This window comes from Coregonus clupeaformis, chromosome 8 (assembly GCF_020615455.1).
Source record: "Coregonus clupeaformis isolate EN_2021a chromosome 8, ASM2061545v1, whole genome shotgun sequence".
NCBI lineage: Eukaryota > Metazoa > Chordata > Actinopteri > Salmoniformes > Salmonidae > Coregonus > Coregonus clupeaformis.
In genome coordinates, this window is record NC_059199.1 from 56,802,189 (window position 1) to 56,824,524 (window position 22,336).

The 22,336-nt window shown below is 41.6% G+C and overlaps 1 protein-coding gene across 1 annotated transcript in view; it reads right to left on the bottom strand.

Annotated features, from left to right (window-relative positions):
- The window catches only part of LOC121571995 (collagen alpha-1(XIV) chain-like), a 107,440-nt gene extending 88,180 nt beyond the window's left edge, over positions 1-19,260 (bottom strand). The window contains exons 1-2 of the mRNA XM_045222094.1: positions 19,191-19,260; positions 15,904-16,029 (exon numbers count right to left, since the gene is read on the bottom strand). Coding sequence (XP_045078029.1) covers positions 15,904-15,994 — 91 coding nt within the window. The 5' untranslated portion in view covers positions 15,995-16,029; positions 19,191-19,260. The remainder of the gene's footprint in view (positions 1-15,903; positions 16,030-19,190) is intronic.
- Between the last annotated feature and the right edge of the window lie 3,076 nt (positions 19,261-22,336).

Sequence of the window (22,336 nt, forward strand, 5' to 3'; positions counted from 1 at the left end):
TTTGTACAAGTGCTAAATGCACAGTAATTTTTTGTTTTGCAACATGCATTTAGCCTACAGTGAACAATAAACATTTATTTCTCCAGCTTCATGTCCTGAGCATTGTGTTTTCTATTTTTCTACGTAGTGTTTAGTGACTGTTCAGTAGTGTTTTTAATTTTGATTGACTCGGGGCACGATTTGACAACATAGTTCAGTTTTGAGCACAGATTGAACTGTTTTGAGGTGAAAGTTTGGTTTTGCAAGAAGAGTCTGAGGTTTTGTGAATGTAGCTTGAAAATTGGGTTTTGTGTTCACAGTTACAGTTTTTCTCGATTGCTAAGACACATTTCTTGAAAGCTGCTCTCCTTTTCTCTTAACTGTGAACACAAAACCCAATTTTCAAGCTACATTCACAAAACCTCAGACTCTTCTTGCAAAACCAAACTTTCACCTCAAAACAGTTCAATCTGTGCTCAAAACTGAACTATGTTGTCAAATCGTGCCCCGAGTCAATCAAAATTAAAAACACTACTGAACAGTCACTAAACACTACGTAGAAAAATAGAAAACACAATGCTCAGGACATGAAGCTGGAGAAATAAATGTTTATTGTTCACTGTAGGCTAAATGCATGTTGCAAAAAAAATAAACTGTGCATTTAGCACTTGTACAAAAAGACAAAACAGAAATCTTGTGCATTTACATGTAGCACTTGTAAAAACAAACAGAAATCTTATGCGTTTGCCACTTGTGTACAGTAAGCCCATGTAAAAATAAAGTACAAAAATATACAAATAAGTGCATTACTCAGCCACAGCATCATGTCTCCGTACTGGGTCAGGCCACATTTTGTCTGGCCAGGCAACGGGGGAAAAAACCCCTGGCATGCCGTATCCAGGCTTGGCATGCCTCCACACCTATGTCACCACAGGCAAGTCCCATTGCTTGAAGGAGATTTACCCTGGTGTAAGGTTGGCGTTCATATACCTTCCACCGTCATGAGGAGAAGAATTCCTCAATAGGGTTTAGGAAAGGGGAGTACGGTGGAAGGCAAAGATTGATAAAACCTTGGTTCATATTGTACCACTCTCTAACCTGGAGGGCTCTGTGAAAACTCACATTGTCCCAAACAACAACATAGATGGGATGCTCATCCTGCTGCCCTAACAAAGCATCTCGCATGTGATTGAGGAAAATGAGGAGCTGGTGAGTGTTGTAGGGCCCCAGGTTGGCATGATGGTGGACAACCCCATGATTGCTGATGGCAGCACATAATGTGACATTGCCACCACGCTGCCCAGGAACACCAACAATGGCCCGATGGCCAATCACATTACGGCCTCTCCTTCTCCTTTTGGTGAGATTAAACCCAGCTTCATCCATGTAGATGTATTGATGGGGTCTTTCCATTGCATCCAGTTGAAAAACCCTCTGTAGAAATAGATATAGTTTTGTAAGTGATATGGAAAAAGTGATTTAGGCCACTACAGTAAATCACTACTTAGAGTAATCAACATTGAATGTGTCTGGATATATGCCAACCTGTACATACTGGAATCTTTGCTCTTTGACTCTGTCTGAGTTGCGATCAAAGGGCACTCTGTATAGCTGTTTCATGCGCAGTCTGTTGCGCTTGAGGACACGATCAACAGTAGAGAGGCTGACACTGTTGATACCCTCAAAATTTAAATGGTCCTCAATGATCTTCTGCTGAATTTCGCTCAGTTTAATGGCATTGTTCTCACGGACCATATCAACAATTAGGGTCTCTTGGTGTGGGGAGAACATACCTGTCCTCCCACCCCCATGTGGCAGTCTTTCAATTCTACAAAAAGAGAACATGGAGTTACAAAAATATACATGGAATACTAGGCCTACAAACAGTTAGACCAACCCTCCATTACAATACTACAGTACATTGGTACAGTGATGTACTGAAACATATATTTACTTACAGTATACTGTGGTACAGTATATAGTATGTCATACAGTAATTGCTGTCAACATTTACATACTGTACTATAATGTCAAAAAAAGGTAATTACCTGTTCTCTTCTCTAAATCTTCGGATTATGGTGGACACAGTGAATCTACTGATGTTTGGTTGTACCCTTTGTCCAGCCTCCCTCATGCTCATACCATGGACAAGAACATGGTCAATCACAGTAGCTCTGATTTCATCAGATATTACTGTTCTTTGTCTTCGCTGACCACCTCGACCACCTCGACCTCCTCTCACACGAACTCTTCCTCTCAGATTTCTATCCATTGTAGGGCCTCACAAACCAGTGCTCTCTGAACTGGCTTACTGTATATGTTCCCTCACATCATTAGCCACAAGTGTGATCAATTTTGAGTTGTTGTGTTCAAGTGGTGACACCTGTGCTCTAATTGTGTTTGACTTTTGTCACCTGTGCTCACCATTATGCAGCACGGGTGCATCACAATGAAAATGTGTTGGCAAGTTATGTCTAAACAGGTGAAAAGTGCTTATGGTTTTGCCAAAAGAGTGATTGATTCAATCAGTGGGTTCAGGCAACTGAGCATTTGGTTCAGACAATAGGGTTTAGTGTTTTAGCAATTGAGAAAAACTGTAAGAGAAAAGGAGAGCAGCTTTCAAGAAATGTGTCTTAGCAATCGAGAAAAACTGTAATAGCAGGGCAGCAAATATAGCCAGGTGGATAGATGGGGGGGAGAGAGAGAGAGAGAGAGAGAGAGAGAGAGAGAGAGAGAGAGAGAGAGAGAGAGAGAGAGAGAGAGAGAGAGAGAGAGAGAGAGAGAGAGAGAGAGAGAGAGAGAGAGAGAGAGAGAGAGAGAGAGAGAGAGAGAGAGAGAGAGAGAGAGAGAGAGAGAGAGAGAGAGAGAGAGAGAGAGAGAGAGAGAGAGAGAGAGAGAGAGAGAGAGAGAGAGAGAGAGAGAGAGAGAGAGAGAGAGAGAGAGAGAGAGAGAGAGAGAGAGAGAGAGAGAGAGAGAGAGAGAGAGAGAGAGAGAGAGAGAGAGAGAGAGAGAGAGAGAGAGAGAGAGAGAGAGAGAGAGAGAGAGAGAGAGAGAGAGAGAGAGAGAGAGAGAGAGAGAGAGAGAGAGAGAGAGAGAGAGAGAGAGAGAGAGAGAGAAAGAGACATAGAGAGAGAGAGAGAGAGCGAGAGAGAGAGAGACAGAGAGAGAGAGAGAGAGAGACAGAGAGACAGAGAGAGAGAGAGAGAGAGAGAGAGAGAGAGAGAGAGAGAGAGTGAGAGAGAGAGAGAGAGTGAGAGAGTGAGAGAGAGAGACAGAGAGAGAGAGAGCGAGAGAGTGAGAGAGAGAGAGAGAGAGAGAGAGAGAGAGAGAGAGAGAGAAGGATACTGAAAAGTAGAGAGTGGATAGTAAGAATGGAGAAAGGGGGGAGGGAGAGATTATTTTAGAACATAGCTATTAGTGGAGAACCTCAGGCGCTTGTGGCTCTGACGGGTCACAGTGTCAACAGTCAAGGCCAAGGCGGGGTCAGGGTTAAGGCGACTGCGGTAACACCTAGGGGGAGAGGGAGCCAAGAGTTCCCATTCGTCCATGTCAAAGCTGGTCCATGCACCTTTCTCTCATCCGCATCCAAATGTATTATGTGTGTAATTTACACACACAGAGGAGAGAAGTCACCATCACCTCAAGCTAAGGGCCTAACATTCCTCTCCAAAGACATGAAAGGGCAAAATAGCTGTGTGCAGAAGCCAGTTGCAGATTCCACACGTGTATGTCAACTAGCCAGGTATCCTCAAAGGTCTGCTAATTCATCTACAGTATGAACAAATTGCAGGGTTAAAGTGATTGATTAGTGAAAGCTACACGTGACAAACGTGACACGTGCGTACACATACACACAGACACATTTATAAATAAGTAAGTAAGAAGAATATAGAATCCTGTCACATATATCATGAATGTATTCAACTACTCCAAACAAACTACTATAGCTCCCTCTGACAATAAATAATAGATGTGATCAGCCAGTGGAGCTCAACACCAACATTCCTCCCCCAGTGGCAAATCAAACCCTAATCATCTCATAGGGTTGATATTATTCACAGGAGCTGTCTCCGAGGAGCTCCACCATACAGGAGAATAATGAAATCATGCAGACCATACTATCATGAGGAATCTCCATGCTTCCCTCCCACAGGCATCTCACAGACTAGAGCCAATAATACAAGCCTCAATATAGCCATGCTAGTTTTCTCTTAATTCTATGCTAGTATGTGGAATATTGGAATATGTGGCTGAAATATGTAAGGCATTAGATATGGGCAGTGCCTTATTAATAGTGATGGGATGGTGTATGGTTCATAGTGGTCCAATGATATCAGATTATGATAGGTCTCTATGGCATTCATTATTCCCTAGGGGATCAAGGTGGATTTTCCCTCATGCATTTCTATAAACAATGCAGGTACAGGCTAATGTTTTTCGATGGGTAATTTAAAAATAATCAACTTAAAATCGACTTCATCAATCTGCCTGATGAAGGTTGTTGTGACAGAAAAATCTGCTTCTTTAAAGCCTTTTGTCCAATAAAATCCAAAATGTGTCTACAGAATGTATGGCCTTCTGTCTGCATATTTTCCACTATACTTCCTCATACCATAAGCCTATTTGTGAAGATGTTAAGCTGAGAGGCCATACGGCCCCACTCCCAGTGAGTGATGTGACTACAGCGACTAGGGCAGAGTGGAACAGGTAAAGCCTCACCTCTGGGTATTGGCTTTGTGATTGTGAGGCAATGCAGCATATGGAGAAAGGGCTGCGCTGTCGATCGAGCGAAGATGTTACTAGTTTATCTGTCAGCACCATCCGGCAAAGAACAAACAATGAACAGACAATGTGACAACGTTCAGACGTTGTAGTGGGAACCCGGGGGAAATTACTGTAAGTCAGATGCATCCTGCGAATATTCAAATGCACTTCTGTCGCTAGAAACAATTAACGACAGACCGGAGGAGTTGGGTGATGTGAGTGTGTGTGTGTGTGTGTGTGTAAGAGAGAGAGAGAGAGAATGTGTATGTGTGACATCTCAGAAAGTGAACACTCCCTGCCACTCACCCAAAACCAACAACAACAAAGGAAACATAAAACATTTTTTACAAGAAAACTGTCAGCAAAGGTCCAAGCCTCCGAGGCTAAACACCTAATGAATGATGCTGGTCAACAGAAGCCAATTCCTCCTGAACATATGGACGTGATCACGTGAGATCTTCTCTCTGGAGGAGAGGTGCCTTTAAACTGGTGCCTGCCTATCCGTCACCTGTCACATTCCTATCCCTTCCATTTCCACTTGGGACTCCAAATGACTCTGTTTCAATGTCAAGTTCCATTGATGGAGCTTTCTTTCCACGATTCATAACTCAGTAAAACCTGCACTTGCATTAATGGAATCCCAGACTCTCTCTCAGTCTAGGCTACATCATTCTCTTGCTCACTTTCAATTTGGCTATATCAACAGTGCATCCGTCTGCGATGAGGCATGCTTTGTTGATTAATCGTGATTTGTAGCATGGGGAAATTACATTGCGTTGAGTTGTTTATTGCAGTGGTCTGCAATGTATCCATCAGCTAGAGCAGGGATGGGCAACTGGCGGCTCACGGCCCCCCTTTTGTAGGCCCGCGGATCAATAGCAGAATACACAAGATGCAATTTCGAAATGTAGTTGTGCAACAGCAGTTTTTCACTTGTTATGTCAGTCACCGACAGTCACTCAATTAGCCCAACAAAATGTTGCTTAGAGCCCCCAAAAGGCTAGGGCCAACTCTGACTGTATGTGCTGGAATCATTGTGGGTACGCAGCCCCGCGAGCCACTGCGGCCATATTTTTGCCATGAAACTGTTATAAAACCTTTTATAACACCATCCAATGAATTACATAATTCCTGTCACTCAATAGGAAGCAGTATCCCTAGTGTCCAGCATAAAAGTTCCAATGCTCCATTTGTCCATTAAATTATTTCCATTTCATAACATTGTTCCTGCATGTCTTACATGGACAGCATTATGGCTGGATATCAAAGGTACTGTACAGCCTGTTACAAAATAAATTAATTATAAGGAATTATAAATTAACATTGATGAAATCCTGTGCCTTTGACACCAAACAGAGAATTCAAACAATTGTACTAGTTTAGACTTCAAAACCATGCCTGTGACGGTGCCCATGGTTACAGAGATACTGTAGTTACATTATTTTACCTCGGGTTGCTCTTATGTCTTATGAAAACACTGTGTTTTCCAGACAGCCAAGAGATATGGGAAAGTAAGCCATGCCTCAAAACACTAGTTTGCTCCTGTCAGTGCTGAATTAGTGCAAATTGGCACATATTTATCCACTACTGCACAGATATTCAATCAAATCTTAACCAACAGAAAAGCAAAATAACGATCTCCTCCTTCACTAAACATTGCCTCAAACGATACCACTACCATTACATCTTCTGTCCCCATCTCTTAGCTGTTATTCATGAGCCTAGAGAGAACATCTCTGTCCTCTAAGCAGCCCTGCCTGTAGGCTACTGGAGACCACTGAAAGTCTTTCATGCTTAAAATTTTAACTGTGGTTCCTGGGGTTGACACTACAGCTCGTTAGGGTCCCTGATGAGTGGGGGACATCAGGAACATGCTGTGATCTCATTATCTCGCCGGCCTCTCCGGATACGGTCCAATTGCCACAGTGTGAACAAATGACGTGTAATTAAAGTTAAACAAATGGGCCATGTCATCGCAGCGCAATACTGTCTGGTTGCACCCCCTCCCCAACCGCCTGCTAGTTAAGGAACATTGAGGAAGCGTAATATTTTCCTTGACCCCAACTTGACAGGGCGGATGATAAGCTAATGCAATCTGCGCTAACTTGAGCAGGTAGCAGTGTAGCCAGCGGGAACTGAAAGCAGTCTAGCTGAAAGGTAAAGGATATGGTCTGGTACTGGTTGCGGTTATCGGTTCAGATATACTGGTAACTGCTTATGCCGCTGCATATAGAATATACCTAAAAGCTGGCAGGGGAAACATAACCTGGAAAGAAATTAAGAGGTTAGATAATGGCTATGATAATGTTATGGCACTGTAATATACCACACGACACAGGCCCATACCCGTCTATTCATCTTGAGCCAAAAGGGGCTGAAAATCAATGTTTACATACACTTAGGTTGGAGTCATTAAAACTCGTTTTTCAACCACTCCACACATTTATTGTTAACAAACTATACAGCATCATTTACATTTACATTTAAGTCATTTAGCAGACGCTCTTATCCAGAGCGACTTACAAATTGGTGCATTCACCCTATAGCCAGTGGGTTAACCACTTTACAAATTTTTATTTATTTTTGTTTTTGTTTATTTTTTGTTTATTTTTTTTTATTTATTTAAAAAAAAAAATATATATATATTTTTTTTAAATTATTTTTTAATTTTTTTATCATGCTGTGGGGGCGCTTTTCTGCAGGAGAGACTGGTGCACTTCACAAAATAGATGGCATCATGAGGAAGGAAAATTATGTGGATATATTGAAGCAATATCTCAAGACATCAGTCAGGAAGTTAAAGCTTGGTCACAAATGGGTCTTCCAAATGGACCATGACCCCAAGCATACTTCCAAAGTTGTGGCAAAATGGCTTAAGGACAACAAAGTCAAGGTATTGGAGTAGCCATCACAAAGCTCTGACCTCAATCCTATAGAAAGAGTGTGGGCAGAACTGAAAAAGCGTCTGCGAGCAAGGAGGCCTACAAACCTGACTCAGTTACATCAGCTCTGTCAGGAGGAACGGGCCAAAATTCACCCAACTTATTGTGGGAAGCTTGTGGAAGCCTACCCGAAACATTTGACCCAAGTCAAACAATTTAAAGGCAATGCTACCAAATACTAATTGAGTGTATGTAAACTTCTGACCCACTGGGATTGTGATGAAAGAAATAAAAGCTGAAATAAATCATTCTCTCTACTATTATTCTGACATTTTTTACATTTCAGTCATTTAGCAGACGCTCTTAACCAGAGCGACTTACAGTTAGTGCATACATTTTCATACCAGCCCCCCGTGGGAATCGAACCCACAACCCTGGCGTTGCAAATGCCATGCTCTACCAACTGAGCTACAGTGGTGATCCTAAATGACCTAAGCCAGGGAATTTTTACTAGGATTAAATGTCAGGATTTGTGAAAAACTGAGTTTAAATGTATTTGGCTAAGGTGTATGTAAACTTCTGACTTCAACTGTAAACTACGCCATTTTATCCCTTAACTGACTGACAGCAATTATTTTTAGCAAAAAAATGTGTCAATCAACCCCCGAGCCTCGGTCCCAAACCCCAGCCCCTGCACAACATAAGCGCTGCCATGGTGACGCATGAGTCATCCGGCCTTAATCACCTGTATGTGTCCCTTATGACACCACCGCCACCGCCGGAAGCACCGACTCTGCGGAGCATAGCCCCAGAAGTTTCAATTAGGGCATACATTTCAGGGTCTAATATCCTTCCTGGGCCCAGTTCAGAGAGGGTAGGCATGGAGCTAAGTGCTAGGTTGTGTGGGACTGAGGCGTCTGCCAGGCCTGTATGCCCTCTGGCATCCCTGCACACCCAGGCAGGGAGCTATAGGGGGTTTACTTAGCAAGGCTGGAGCCGTCCTTGAATGGGCCCCGTGATAACATAGCAATGGTATTCTGCAAGTGTGGTCAAGGAGATAGCTGCCTGTGTCAATTGTCTACATGCAATGGATAGAGCTAGGGAGAGTAGAGAGAGCAGAGAGAGTGAGTGAGGGAGAAAGGGAGAGAGATGGAGAGAGTAGAGAGGAGGAGGAAGAAAGAGAAAAAGGAGAGAAACAGTGAGGAGGAAGAAATGAGAGCTTGAGAGGAAAAGAAAGAGGGGGAAAAGAGAGAAAAAGAGTGAGGGAGAAAGCAAAGCAGCATCATTATATTTGAGTTAGTTTCCCCCTTCTGTCTTTTACCCATAGGCATTTTAAGAGACGGCAGGTGATCCATCGCAGATCTCAAAGCACCACAGGGATCCTTACACCACACTCCATAACTGCAAAGCCTTCCCTCAAATACTTTTTGACACCTCGGTCAAATCATAGCTCTTTATGCCAGAAGCACAGACGAGGTCCAAGTCACCATGAGACACACACACCACAGGAGTTTCATAAACACTGTTACGATCTTTGTCTGAAAACAAACTCCTAAATCTCCCACTAATAGCCTGTTTCAGCCCACCAACAGCTCTTGCAATATCGCTGTTTTTTTAAAATGACGCTGGATACAGACAAGGTGCAATAGTGTGCCAGAAAATTGGTTTCTTGCAGACAACTCCTATGTTCAGACACTTTGAGATCAATCCTTTGCAAAGAATCTATACTTAGTCCCTTAGGTCTCTTTAATCTGTTTAAACTCAACTGGAAGTGCGTGTTAAAACACCTCTGCAACTATTGCATACATAACATCTGTCAGGGTAAAGGTTATTTCAGTTGGGGCTGAATCCTCCTATACAGTATTAGCCCTGAGACATCACTGTAGACTCTTATGACATTACAGTTTTGTATCAGGGTTAATGCACTATTCCTTTGATGTAATTTATGTGTGTATTCTACTGTTGTATCTTCTCTGAAAATTGTATAGACATCTACATCCATGTTTGGTGGTTCATGATGAATGTTTGTAAACTTTGTCATTCCTATTTTTAGATCCTGGGTTCGAGTGGGAATGAGGATCACATTCAAGGCCTTTCTTCTTCAGAAAAGTTTAAACAAAAATATCACAAGGGCAATGTTTTCTAATTGTCGCATCCACTCCCAATGAAAAATTTACAGCAGTCCACTCCACCGCCAGGGATAGCCTCAGCACCAACCAAGAGGCCTCTGGAGTTTCAACTTACCTGAATGTTGTCAAGTGAATCTTCTCTATGTTGAAATCTTGGTTGAAATCCAGGTTTTGAATTGTGATTTGAAGACTGAGCCACGGCAATTTCCAGATTTCAGAGGTTGGTCACTCATACCTTCCACCTTACCTTCAGATATCTCATTGTTCTCCTCGGTGACACTGGTGTCTTTCTGGTTCTTGGGTCGTACATTCTGGGGCTGTACGTTCTCATTGTCAGGCTCTGAAAGTTGGGCTGAAACAAACCAAACACATTTCCATTGACACATTATACTGTAGAATACATTTTGTCAAAGATGTTTGAACAATGGCAATCACACAGACCAGCTATTTCCTTTGATTAAACAACCTCATTAAATCCTGGAATAAGTTGTAAAAGTTCAAAGGCTCTTCTCACCCTCAAATGTTCCTAGGAGTGGCTTGCTCTCCTGAGCACCTTTCACAGCAGTGACCTTGACTGTGTACAACTTTCTGGGATCTAAGTCTATGATCACTTTGGCTTCCTTTTTTGTCACCTCTAGTTCAGTCTCCTCTGCATCTGTCATTGGGAGAAAGTAACAAACAAGACCAAACTTTGTCAATATTCAAGAAATTGTTTTCACTTGTGTTCTGATTGTTTGTTAAATGCATTCTATTGAAAATTAGTTTACCATCATTTTATTTTGAGTTCGACTATTTTGAAATCTCCTTTTCATGTGGAATGTCAGGAATGGTATTGATGTTGAGTTGACGTACTAGTTGCAATGAAGGATACTACTGCTACGGGGGTATATTGGCAGTAAACGAACTAGTCAGCGGCTAAACGGCTGCTGCAGGACAAGTAAAGAGAGGCCTCTGCGCTTAACACACCTGAATTATTTTAAGCAGTACCCACAGGACATGAAGAACCTCAGTTTGACTCACTCAACTGTCTCTATCTTCAAAAACAACTTAACAGGGCTGTTTGTTAAAAAAAAACAGGAGAGAAAGCACTCACTGTGTAGCCTGCTGTGTAGCCAGGCAGAGCATTGAAGCACTTAAGGGAATGTAGCTATGTATCTAAAATGTACCATTTATGCATACGTTTCATCATTCTTGTTCTGCATATCAGAACAGAACTACGGAATTATAATTATCCTGACATTTAACACTCATCTTTCACAGGTTCACTGACACGTACTGTTCCTCCTTTATTACAATGATGGTATATCTGCTAAGCACGGCCTGAAGGCAACATGTTGCAAATGGAAGTGTGTGGGCATGTTGTAGAAATTGGGGTGTCAAGCCTTGTCAGATCTTGCTTAAAGATGATTAAAAATACTATTTAGTGAGGGGTGCGCCCATCATAGGTCATTCATAGGTTTTATTGACCAATACTTCCGAATGTACCACAGCATACTTGAAAAGCACTGATATTTTATATTTTTCAGCAAAATGTCTGTGTGATTACAGCACACTCAGTATACATGATACATAATGCATCAGAAATGCACAGTGATCACACTTATCTTACCCTGCATCTTATAACGGTCAAGTCAATGTGCATTTTGAAACCTGACAAAAATGGGAGTGTAAGGGCTCTATTTTCTACTGGTGTTAAGCCAGCGCAGTGTCAAAAGCACGCTCATTGGCAATTTCGACCGGCGCTCTGCTATTTTCAAACACTTGCGCCAGGATTGGTAATTGACCTTTCTTATATGAGCTCGCTTGTGCTGAGGTGGGAGGGGTGGCAATATCTGAGGTGTGCCCTTAAAAACGTGCAACAATTTGCCAATTTGCCAAAATCCCATTTCGTTTCATTTGATTAAAAACCAAGCATAGCCTCCCCTCCTCTCAATGAAGGCAGTTTTTTTTGTCCTGCCCAATGCATTCACCAAGTAGTCAAGACTATCGATAAAGGGTTTGGCCCGTGAGACCGCTTTGAAATACATCTTAATCACCAAAGCTGTATTAATGCATACTCCATTCGGCTTGTATTCACCCCCATTTCCAAAGAGCGCCTCTTGTCCGGCTACCAAAGACGTGCTCCACCAAACATATTCAAATTATCCAGCCAGTCCTATAACATCATATTATGGGTAGGCTATATCTTGCTTATTGAGAACGTGCCTCACACATACAAAACAATTTATGGGAGCCTAGTATTTTTTATTTGTGGTAAGTGCGATGCGTAAATATATTTAGGCCTATGCTCGTTGAAGCCAATTTCAACAATGTGACTGTCAATTACTCATTACTGTGGCCTAAGCTATTTAATAAACTGTAGTATCAATCCACAATGGACTAGGATGAGAATATTTAGTGCCCCCACCCGAATTGGAGTTGACGACAACGCAAATACTATCAATAACCTACAGATTTTGGGACAACGAAATGCAGTATTAAGCCATGAAGCATGTTGATTGGCAGTGAGTGGCCAAGCCCTCGTCACACCTCCAATTTATTTATCCATCAAACCCCACCCCTTTCGTGCCACCGCCAGCTACTACGCCAATAATTCTGGTTGTGAAAATAGCAAAAATATTTCTGACAAACCCCTAAACATATAGTGCTACTGCCAGCGCTAAGATTTACCATTGCATTAGGTTTGTTAAAATAGAGCCCTAAGTGTTGGAGAAGGGAGTAAGTATTACTACCCACAATCCAGCGCTGCATTCAATTTCACCCCAATCATGATGATTTGTGTATGTCTGCGGGTGTCGCTCTCTGTCAAAGCAACTCTTCTTCAATGAACATAGGCTCATTGACTAGCCTCTCGCATGAGCTCCCATTTCAACCCACACGGAATATGAAAACTCTGACTGACTCCGCAATTGGAATGCCATTCTGAGCAATGACAAACACTGAACCACAGGGGTGGAGAGAAAGAGAGAAGAGGGAAATCAGACCTGGTTTCAAATAGCATTCGTTTTCTTTAAAATACTCAAATACTTCAGCTGCGCTAGATTGAGCTTGTCTGGTTCAAAGGAACCAACGGAATAGCCCCAAAAGTGCAAACCTCGCCACCCATAGGATACTCCAGGCAGGCAGATCAAGAGCTCATAGCATTTAAAAAGACAAACAAATACTATTTGAACCCAGGTCTGGAAGAAAACGGATGAAATATCCTCCATGCTGCAGCTGGCATGAAGAGAAGTTCACCAAATGAAACTGGCTTGGTGGGGAGATGTGCTCCTCAGCAGGGTGCCAGGGGTGGGATGAGATTGTGTCCCCCGCCCCGGCCCGCCTCAGGCAGTTTAGATACAGCTGCTTGTGCTCTGCTCACTGGGTCTTATCTGACGCTTACTACATTATCTTGATCAACACCAGCTCAAGGCCAGGCAAGCCACTGGAGCTGCAGCTTCCCCCTAGCTGCAGGTAAGGACTCAAAGTAAAAGCCATGGTGGAATGTCATGGAGTCTATCTATACATTGAGAATTGGCCATTTATAAATATGTTTCCTTAAGAACAACATGAGAAGTGAAATGGTAGGCTGTACTACACAGTGAGTCAATCGCCTAATAGGTGCATCAATCATAGTGATTAATATAGATTACAAAATGGTTGTTTGATTACATTATCATCTGATAGATAGTTGATATGTAATTATGTTTTCTTCACTGCAAGTATGAAGCTGTTGTGAAACACGCAACATAAGTTAGAGAGCATCCTTCAAGGCCGAATCGTAACTTGATCATTTGTTCTCATTGCTGGACCTTACCTGATTGTGTGCTATAAATAAATCTGTAGCTTTCAAAGTCTCCTTTCGGTTCTTTCCATGACACAAGCAGCTGGGTTGCGCTCAGGACTTTGAAACGAAGTCTTCGTGGGGTGGCAACTAGACAAAAAAAGACAATAACTGACTAACTCAAGAAGCGTTTGTATATAGTATTCTATAGTAATATTCAATGCATGGTTAATGACACCAAGACAGTGGTTGGGGTTCAATCAGGTGTAAAAACCAATGTTCTTTGAAAAAAGATTTTTAGCCAATTGAAATGCATGAAACTTGAGATTCCCCAGTTAAAAGTGATTATGAAACAGTTAGCAGCTAGATTGAACTCCAGCCAGAGTTTGGCAAGGTAACAGGCACTCTCCATCTGTGTTTCAACAGTCCTAAAAGAGTGTATCTTGGCCAAATTAAAAAGATACAGATTCAAAGAGTACCACAGATGTCACTTAAAAGCAAAGTCACATTCTCTCCCTTCCTTTGCCATTGATAGCGCTCATATCTCTTTTGATGGGGGGTCTTTTGTGCAGCACTTATCTCAGCATTAAAGTACCATCCCCGATCTCATCATGATTGCATTTCGCCGGAGCAGTCGAATTGAGACTGTATTACAAAGAGTGTGCTCTTTACTTTGGGGCCTTTTCAGAGTAGAATGTGCCTTTTTTTTCAATTGCAGCAGCGACAAATTGAAAGGCACTGGAATAGCATTTATTCCTGTCTTCAAGAAGATATCTATCTGCAAGTCGAGCGATATACCACTTTCACCACTTCCTCTTGGGTCAACATCCCATCAGCTCTGCAAAGCAGGCAATAATAGGCATTACCAAATCCCAGAGAAAAACTAAACAAACCCCAAAAAAACATTCCCATCCAATTTGGTAACAATGGAAAGAACTGCAAACAGTCCCACAAACTGGTCTTGTTTGTGTCCTCATTAAGAGCAGGCAAGATATCTTTTGCCAATGTATTCTTTAAATACCTTCAGACGTTAATGGTATGGAAAGAATACAATCAAGGTATGGAAAGAATACGATCAAGCACATAGAATGGAGTAACTCATCGGAGGGTAAAGAGCCCGGAGATGGTGCATGGTGCTAACAGGCGAATAATAATACTGTACCGAGCTCACCAACCTGAAAATGGGGGGTGGGTATTCAGCAGGGCTTAACTCTCTCTGAAAAAAAGATACGTCTTCTCTGAAGAATGTCGCTTCCCCGAGTAAGAGAATTAGAAAGTGTGTTGTTTGTGTGCGTTTTTTTTTTAACCTTCAGAGACTTGGTTCATTAATTTGCACATTTCCAGAACAGACTAGTAGTATAACATCTACAAGACTAAGGACTTGCCTGTGTGAAGATGGGCTTAAATTCTTATATATTTTTCATAGCTGTCTTGCGCAAACAGCCGGCAGGCTGGTGAGGGTTTAAGAGGCCTCAAGCACCCATGGGAAGTTTGGAACAAGTCAGACATGGAAAGTGTAATGCATTTTAAATTATCTGTGAAAATGTGTTATAAGGAGGGCCATATTGGGTGAGATACTGACACTGTAGGGATGGGCATGTGGCCACATGCCGCTGGGTGACAGTGGCATGTGTTCCCAGACCTCCTTCCCTTGTTTATCGCCTTAAGGTCCGGATGCTTTCAGTTAAACCTCTGTGGTGTACTTTGAAGGAAACTTCTATAGAAGCCCACTGACAGCCCACCCTGACCTGTAAAAGGGACAGGTTGTTTACCTTAAACCAGAGGGCAGCCCTTCAGAGCAGAAGGCTTCCGCCGAAACCCAATGGATGCTGTCCAAGGTGTAATGCTACAATACAACGCAAAGCAGCACTATACTGTAGCCCAGGTTAGCACAGTGCAGAGTCCACTCTTAGCACAGGAATGCTGTAGTTTGTTTCACTTGAATCAAATCAAATCAAATCAAATTGTATTTGCCACATGCGCCAAATACAACAGGTGTAGACCTTACAGTGAAATGCTTACTTGAGGACTGGGCAACGTTGTCTAGACAAGCCCAGATAAACAAACTGCAGCTGTTTGAGGATGCAGTTCTTGTTCGTCTTCACATCAAAAAGGTTAAGGTCAAAGGCAGATATATAAGGGTAGGTAGTTCATGTCAAAGCATATTCTGAAAGCACTTGAGTCAACTGCAAAAGGAATGTTAATGATGTGATTTTACACACAAAAATGAGCCTATATTACCAGAAAATAGTGACTTTTCCCTTCGAAGTAAAATAATCACAAAGTGACAGTGACACAAAGACAAATGCTTCGACAAAAACTGCACATCAAAAAGACACACACAGGACGACAAAGAATAAGAAACAGCCTATATAATTGTGTTTACCTTGACCCTGAGCTGGCACAGGTAAGACAGAGATAAGAGCCAGACAGAGTACAGGACTCCATACCCACATCTTCAGTCCTATAGCTTGCATCCTTCACACTGGTATAGGAGAGGAGCTCAGAAAACCTGAGGAGACAGCAAAGGGAATGACAATGCTTGATGCTATTGGAAATAAATAACTTCCATTATTAATGGGATCATCATTATCTATACTTCCCCAGAGTCAGATGAACTTGTGGATACAATTTTTATGTATCTGTGTACAGTATGAAGGAAGTTAGAGGTAGTGTCGTGAGCCAATGCTAACTAGCGTTAACGAAATGACTGGAAGTCTAGATCACGGGTTCTTAAACTTTTTCAGCCTGGGACCCAAATTAGAAATTCTGTGTTTTCCTGAGACCCAAGCTTATCAAAGCATGCAACTATACGTACATATCGGTACATTTCATTGCCCATATGCCTAAAACAAATGCAATATAGACTAAAACAAATAACAATAAAATGAAATACCCATATAAATAGCTAATCATGTTTATTTTCTCCCATTAAAAACACTTATATATCTGTCTAGGTTGGAATTGTTGCTGTTAAAATACCATAAATCATTTTTATTCTGAATTGGAATAAACTGATTGATCACATCACACAGATGTAGACCAGAAAACACACACACACACAGTCCTAATGAGAGGTGTGTGGCTGGTTGAAGTTTTCAACAAGCATGTCTATTCTGTGCTCAGCTTTTGATAGTGTAACCCTGAGGTCATGCTCAGCATTGAGTCTGTTTCTGTACTTTTACTGTTTTTTTTAAGTATAGCAGAATTGAGAACCCTGACTCGCATAGGTATGTTGTGCCAAACTGGATCAGAACATATACTGCTTTCAGTTAGACAAGAAAGAGAGGAGCAACCCAGAACTGTGAGAGTGTTTTTCTTAAAAAGCATCTTGCTTCAATCAGTTTATTGTATTTTAACAGCAACAGTTCCAACATAGACTTTTTTCACAAATAATTTGTTCAGTAAGATCAGTAGACCTGATCATTGTTCATCTTCATCTTCCCACTCACGCAGCTGCCAAACTGAGCAGAGACACCGATACTAGCAGAGAGCGCACTAAAAAGAGAGCGCAGTTGCACTTAGCCAAATCAATTCTAGTAATGAATGAAATAATTATACATTTACTCTGACACGTCGCAACCCAGCATGAACAGGTCCGCAACCCACGTTGGGTCGCAACCCATACTTTAAGAAAGGCTGGTCTAGAGGAACAGCTTGACTGAAAATCTCGAACTATCCCTTTAATGCAATTTCAAAGTAAGGAATGGAATTGGTTCTTAAGGAGGTAACAATTCACCGATATGCATAGGTCCACGATTAAGATACAAGTGCGTAGGTCTGCGGAATCCAAACAGATCCAAATGTAGTAACGTTACAAATCGCTGGTTCACAAATGTATTTTGCTCATATTACATTCTTTCTACCTTCTGAAAAAAAACTATAATATTTTGTGACAACCGATGCGTCCTGTCCTTCAGTGTCGAACTGCATGTAACTGTGTCATTGATCTAAAAGTCATTTTGCATGTGGACCCCAAAACTAGACGTTGAACTGAGGTATGTGCCCAGTGGGAACTCTGATCTGGCTATACCTGCTGAACGGCGCTTACTACAATAGATTTTGTTTTGATTGTTCAGGTTCACCATCAGCAATAGTTTTGGTAGTTTTACTTTAAACAATCAGTGTATATGATATTTTTTTTGATATACAAGGTAAAGTTGATAATTTCAGAGTGAGGACAGTAACCCTATTTTGCGAGAAGCACTGCATGGTCAAAGCAAGAGGAGAAGAGAAGATCCTTCAGTTAAAACGTCCAAACGGTCAAAACCATTCCATTTTGAGATAGGGGTGAAATCCAAAGTTGTGCTATTTATTGATTGGCTATGTCATAGCTAATTTGTAAACGACAAATATTGATACATTACTATCTCAAACACTTGGCAATTTAATGAGTGGGTGATGATTTCAGAACCAAGGCTACATTGCCCCCAATAATCTGATAGTGGTATTGGAATGGTAGATGCCTAGTCTCCCTTATGACTCAACTAAGGTGCCTACATAGTACATACACCAAATACATACATCATTTACACACACCACACTCACACACACACACAGATGTCAGCTGAGACAGATTCAGCTCAGAGAGGCCCAGCTCATGAGCTCCATCTGCAGCAGATTTTAATTTAGAATGGACAATTAATGTGTTTATGCAACAAATGTTAGTGCATCCAATCTCATTACATCAAACCTAATCATATCGACTCGTTCTCTAATCAAACTGATTCGCAACTAATCATTTCAAACTAAAACGCTCATTTTGGAGCCCATGTATCTAGCACAGGAGGTTGGTGGCACCTTAATTGGGGAGGATGGGCTTGTGGTAATGGCTGGAGAGGAATCAGTGGAATGGTATCAAATACATCAAACACATGGTCGAATCGTCTTGAAAGGGAAAGATTCACATCCCTATAAGTTATAGAGCAATACAATTACTATCATTGATCAACTCCAAAGAATGTAGATACAAAAGTTGATTCCTATTTAAATTTCAAATAACTTTGGAAATAACTCATCAAAGCATCTAAACTTTGACATAACCATACTGACACCCATAAACCACTCAAAGCATATTTGAAACGTGGCATGCTCCTGCAGAGTACTGTGGCAGGAATAAAATGCAGGCAATTATGTAAAATGAATGACTATTTTCTCAAAAAATTGGAGGATGTAAAAGAAAAGATGTCACACCTTTACCTTTATCTCAAACTTATGCAAACATTTCAACAGGAATACTTAATCATTAGGCTAGCTGACATTTCAAAGCAGTACTTCCAATTCTCTATGCCTAATCATTCTCCTCAGCTATTAAATAGCCTAAATAGCCTTCTAATCTTAGCATTCTGAGAAATTGCAGGAGTAACCTACAGGCAAACCCCAGTAGTAGTCAACTATCCTCGATGATGGTTCGTGTAGGCCTACAGATTTAGGAAAACATTGAAAACGACTGTACATTATATTTTAATGATAAATTAGATAAACAAACAGTATCGACGAAATACAATAGATATAGTACATCGACTAAACTACATTTGCATAAATTGTCAAACATGCGCCCCCACGACCACCACTGTCGCATGACAGGTGAGGTTCCACTTCCTACCACTTCTACTTTGAATGTGTAGAAATAATACACTGACTTTATCCCAAACTAAAGAAAATATCTCATACCTTTTCAAAACATATGTTTACAGGTAATATTGCTCCCAATGGACCCTTCATGCGTGTCTTCCTTCGCCGGCTGTTGGCAAACTATCTTCAGCTCGCGCTCCTTCAGTTTCAGACTTGCGAAGGTGGGTGTATCCCGCGCTGCTATTCATTCACCCATCCCTTTAGCTATTCATTCCTTCACCTCGTTTAATCTCGATTGAGACAGATAAATGTATTTCGGCTGCAGCCAATATAAAAGAGGTGACAAGCTGCGAAAACTCTGTTTCTACCATTCGTCGGCGAGCTTTTTTTCAAGTATGTATTTTTCGCGCACTTCTAGTCAGCACGAGTGCTACCTACGCGCAATTGTTCGTTCCTCTTCTTAGGGGAGAATATACTGTGGCTGAAACATTTTAGGTAGCTTAATCAGCCAGCCATATGATATCTTGGCATAGTCTAGATTATTATTATTATTATTATTATTATTATTATTATTATTATTATATTACACACACACACACACACACATAAGTGTTGTTATGTAGGCCTATAAAACAATATTTACATGTGAACCTGCTACATGCATGGTTTCTGAGTAGCCTAGTCCTCTCAAAACCAATTTCAGGTTTCAAGGTTTCAATTTGTAAGATCTCCATCCTCATCTCTGCTCTATTATTTGTTTGCATTCCATCTATCTGGCTGTCACTATCATCAGGGTGCAGCAAGTTGTCCTTGGCTCAATATGCAATGGGACATGTATGAAAGTGTCTATCAATCTTATGCTTATGCAACCAAAATATGTTCCATCAGTCTATGTTTTATTTGAATGGTTGGGTAAGAGATAAAATAATTTCTGGAAAGTGACTTTGTTAAAAAATAAATCAAATCAAATCAAATCAAATCAAATTTTATTGGTCACATGCGCCGAATACAACAGGTGCAGACATTACAGTGAAATGCTTACTTACAGCCCTTAACCAACAGTGCATTTATTTTAAACAAAAAAAGTAAAAATAAAACAACAACAACAAAAAAAAGTGTTGAGAAAAAATAGAGCAAAAGTAAAATAAAGTGACAGTAGGGAGGCTATATATACAGGGGGGTACCGTTGCAGAGTCAATGTGCGGGGGCACCGGCTAGTTGAGGTAGTTGAGGTAATATGTACATGTGGGTAGAGTTAAAGTGACTATGCATAAATACTTAACAGAGTAGCAGCAGCGTAAAAAGGATGGGGTGGGGGGGCAGTGCAAATAGTCAGGGTAGCCATGATTAGCTGTTCAGGAGTCTTATGGCTTGGGGGTAGAAGCTGTTGAGAAGTCTTTTGGACCTAGACTTGGCACTCCGGTACGCTTGCCGTGCGGTAGCAGAGAGAACAGTCTATGACTAGGGTGGCTGGAGTCTTTGACAATTTTGAGGGCCTTCCTCTGACACCGCCTGGTATAGAGGTCCTGGATGGCAGGAAGCTTTGCCCCAGTGATGTACTGGGCCGTACGCACTACCCTCTGTAGTGCCTTGCGGTCGGAGGCCAAGCAGTTGCCATACCAGGCGGTGATGCAACCAGTCAGGATGCTCTCGATGGTGCAGCTGTAGAATTTTTTGAGGATCTGAGGACCCATGCCAAATCTTTTTAGTCTCCTGAGGGGGAATAGGCTTTGTCATGCCCTCTTCACGACTGTCTTGGTGTGTTTGGACCATGATAGTTCGTTGGTGATGTGGACACCAAGGAACTTGAAGCTCTCAACCTGTTCCACTACAGCCCCGTCGATGAGAATGGGGGCGTGCTCAGTCCTCTTTTTTTTCCTGTAGTCCACAATCATCTCCTTTGTCTTGGTCACGTTGAGGGAGAGGTTGTTGTCCTGGCACGTGTAACTAACTAACTAGGGGCGGCAGGTAGCTTAGTGGTTAAGAGCGTTGTGCCAGTAACCGAAAGGTCGCTGGTTCTAATCCCCGAGCCGACTAGGTGAAAAACCTGTCGATGTGCCCTTGAGCAAGGCACTTAACCCTAATTGCTCCTGTAAGTCGCTCTGGATAAGAGCGTCTGCTAAATGACCAATTTATTTTTATTTATTTATTTGACCACATCAAATGTGTTAATGCCTTTCATAATATCTATGTCAAGTTAAGAGTCAGAGGAATCCTAGGATCCTTGGGACATCCCTACCCGAAAACCCTAACCATAACCTTAACCCCTACCCTAACCTTAACCTTAACCATAACCCTTACCTAGCCCTAACCTTAACCCTTTGCCACAATGGTGTTATGAGTGGGATGGCACTCCAATGCAGCCTAAATTTTTTTGAATGAATATCCAATCAAGTTTAATGTTTCACACAATTAATATTGTATTTTTTAAATTAAATGGTTCCAAACACACTATATTGAAAAATATAGTTGTTTTGACTTATCTGAGTAACTTCGGGATAGCTGTTTTGATTAGACTATCTCACATCAAACCTGTGCTCATTCATCAGTGGACAGTTAACACGTCATTGACTAAAGGATGGCTGTGACTGAATGCAGTACAGTGTGTTAGCATGGGTAACCCCATGCAGTATTAGGGGCTAGGCTACAGGAGCCCCTCAGGCTACACACCTTTCCCAGTTGGCCCGATGTCGAATGTTTCTCTACAAGCACAGAGGGGTAGTTAGAAACGCCATGTTTTAGGCATCGCCATGACAGCAAGGTCATGGTCATGACAGAGGTGATAAAGAATAATATTTTAAAAATCTATTACCAGTGGAATCCCTCTTCAGCTGTCTTTATTGGAGGCCCCTTATGGGTTTCACATTCCTGCAGTTATGGGATTGACAGTAGTCACAGTAGTTGCAGTAGGATATGGTTACACATGGCTCTGGGTTACACTCTATCTGTTACTCTTTTTGGTTCTGAATACCTTGTGCATTTGTGCATTTATAATGCTAAGCTCCCCACTAGATGGAGTTTGAAATAGCTCACAATTCTGCCCTTGACACAAGCCCTGACCCATCTAAAGAGCATTCCATGCTACTGCACTTAAGCCCTTGACCCATTAACCCCTCAAGAGAGTTATTTTAACATACATTTCCTACACTAACAGGCGCAAATCTAGATATTTTAGTATCCCTCTATTACTCTGTAGTGATAGCAACTCTAATAATAATGCAGGAAAAAAATATATAATGCAGAGG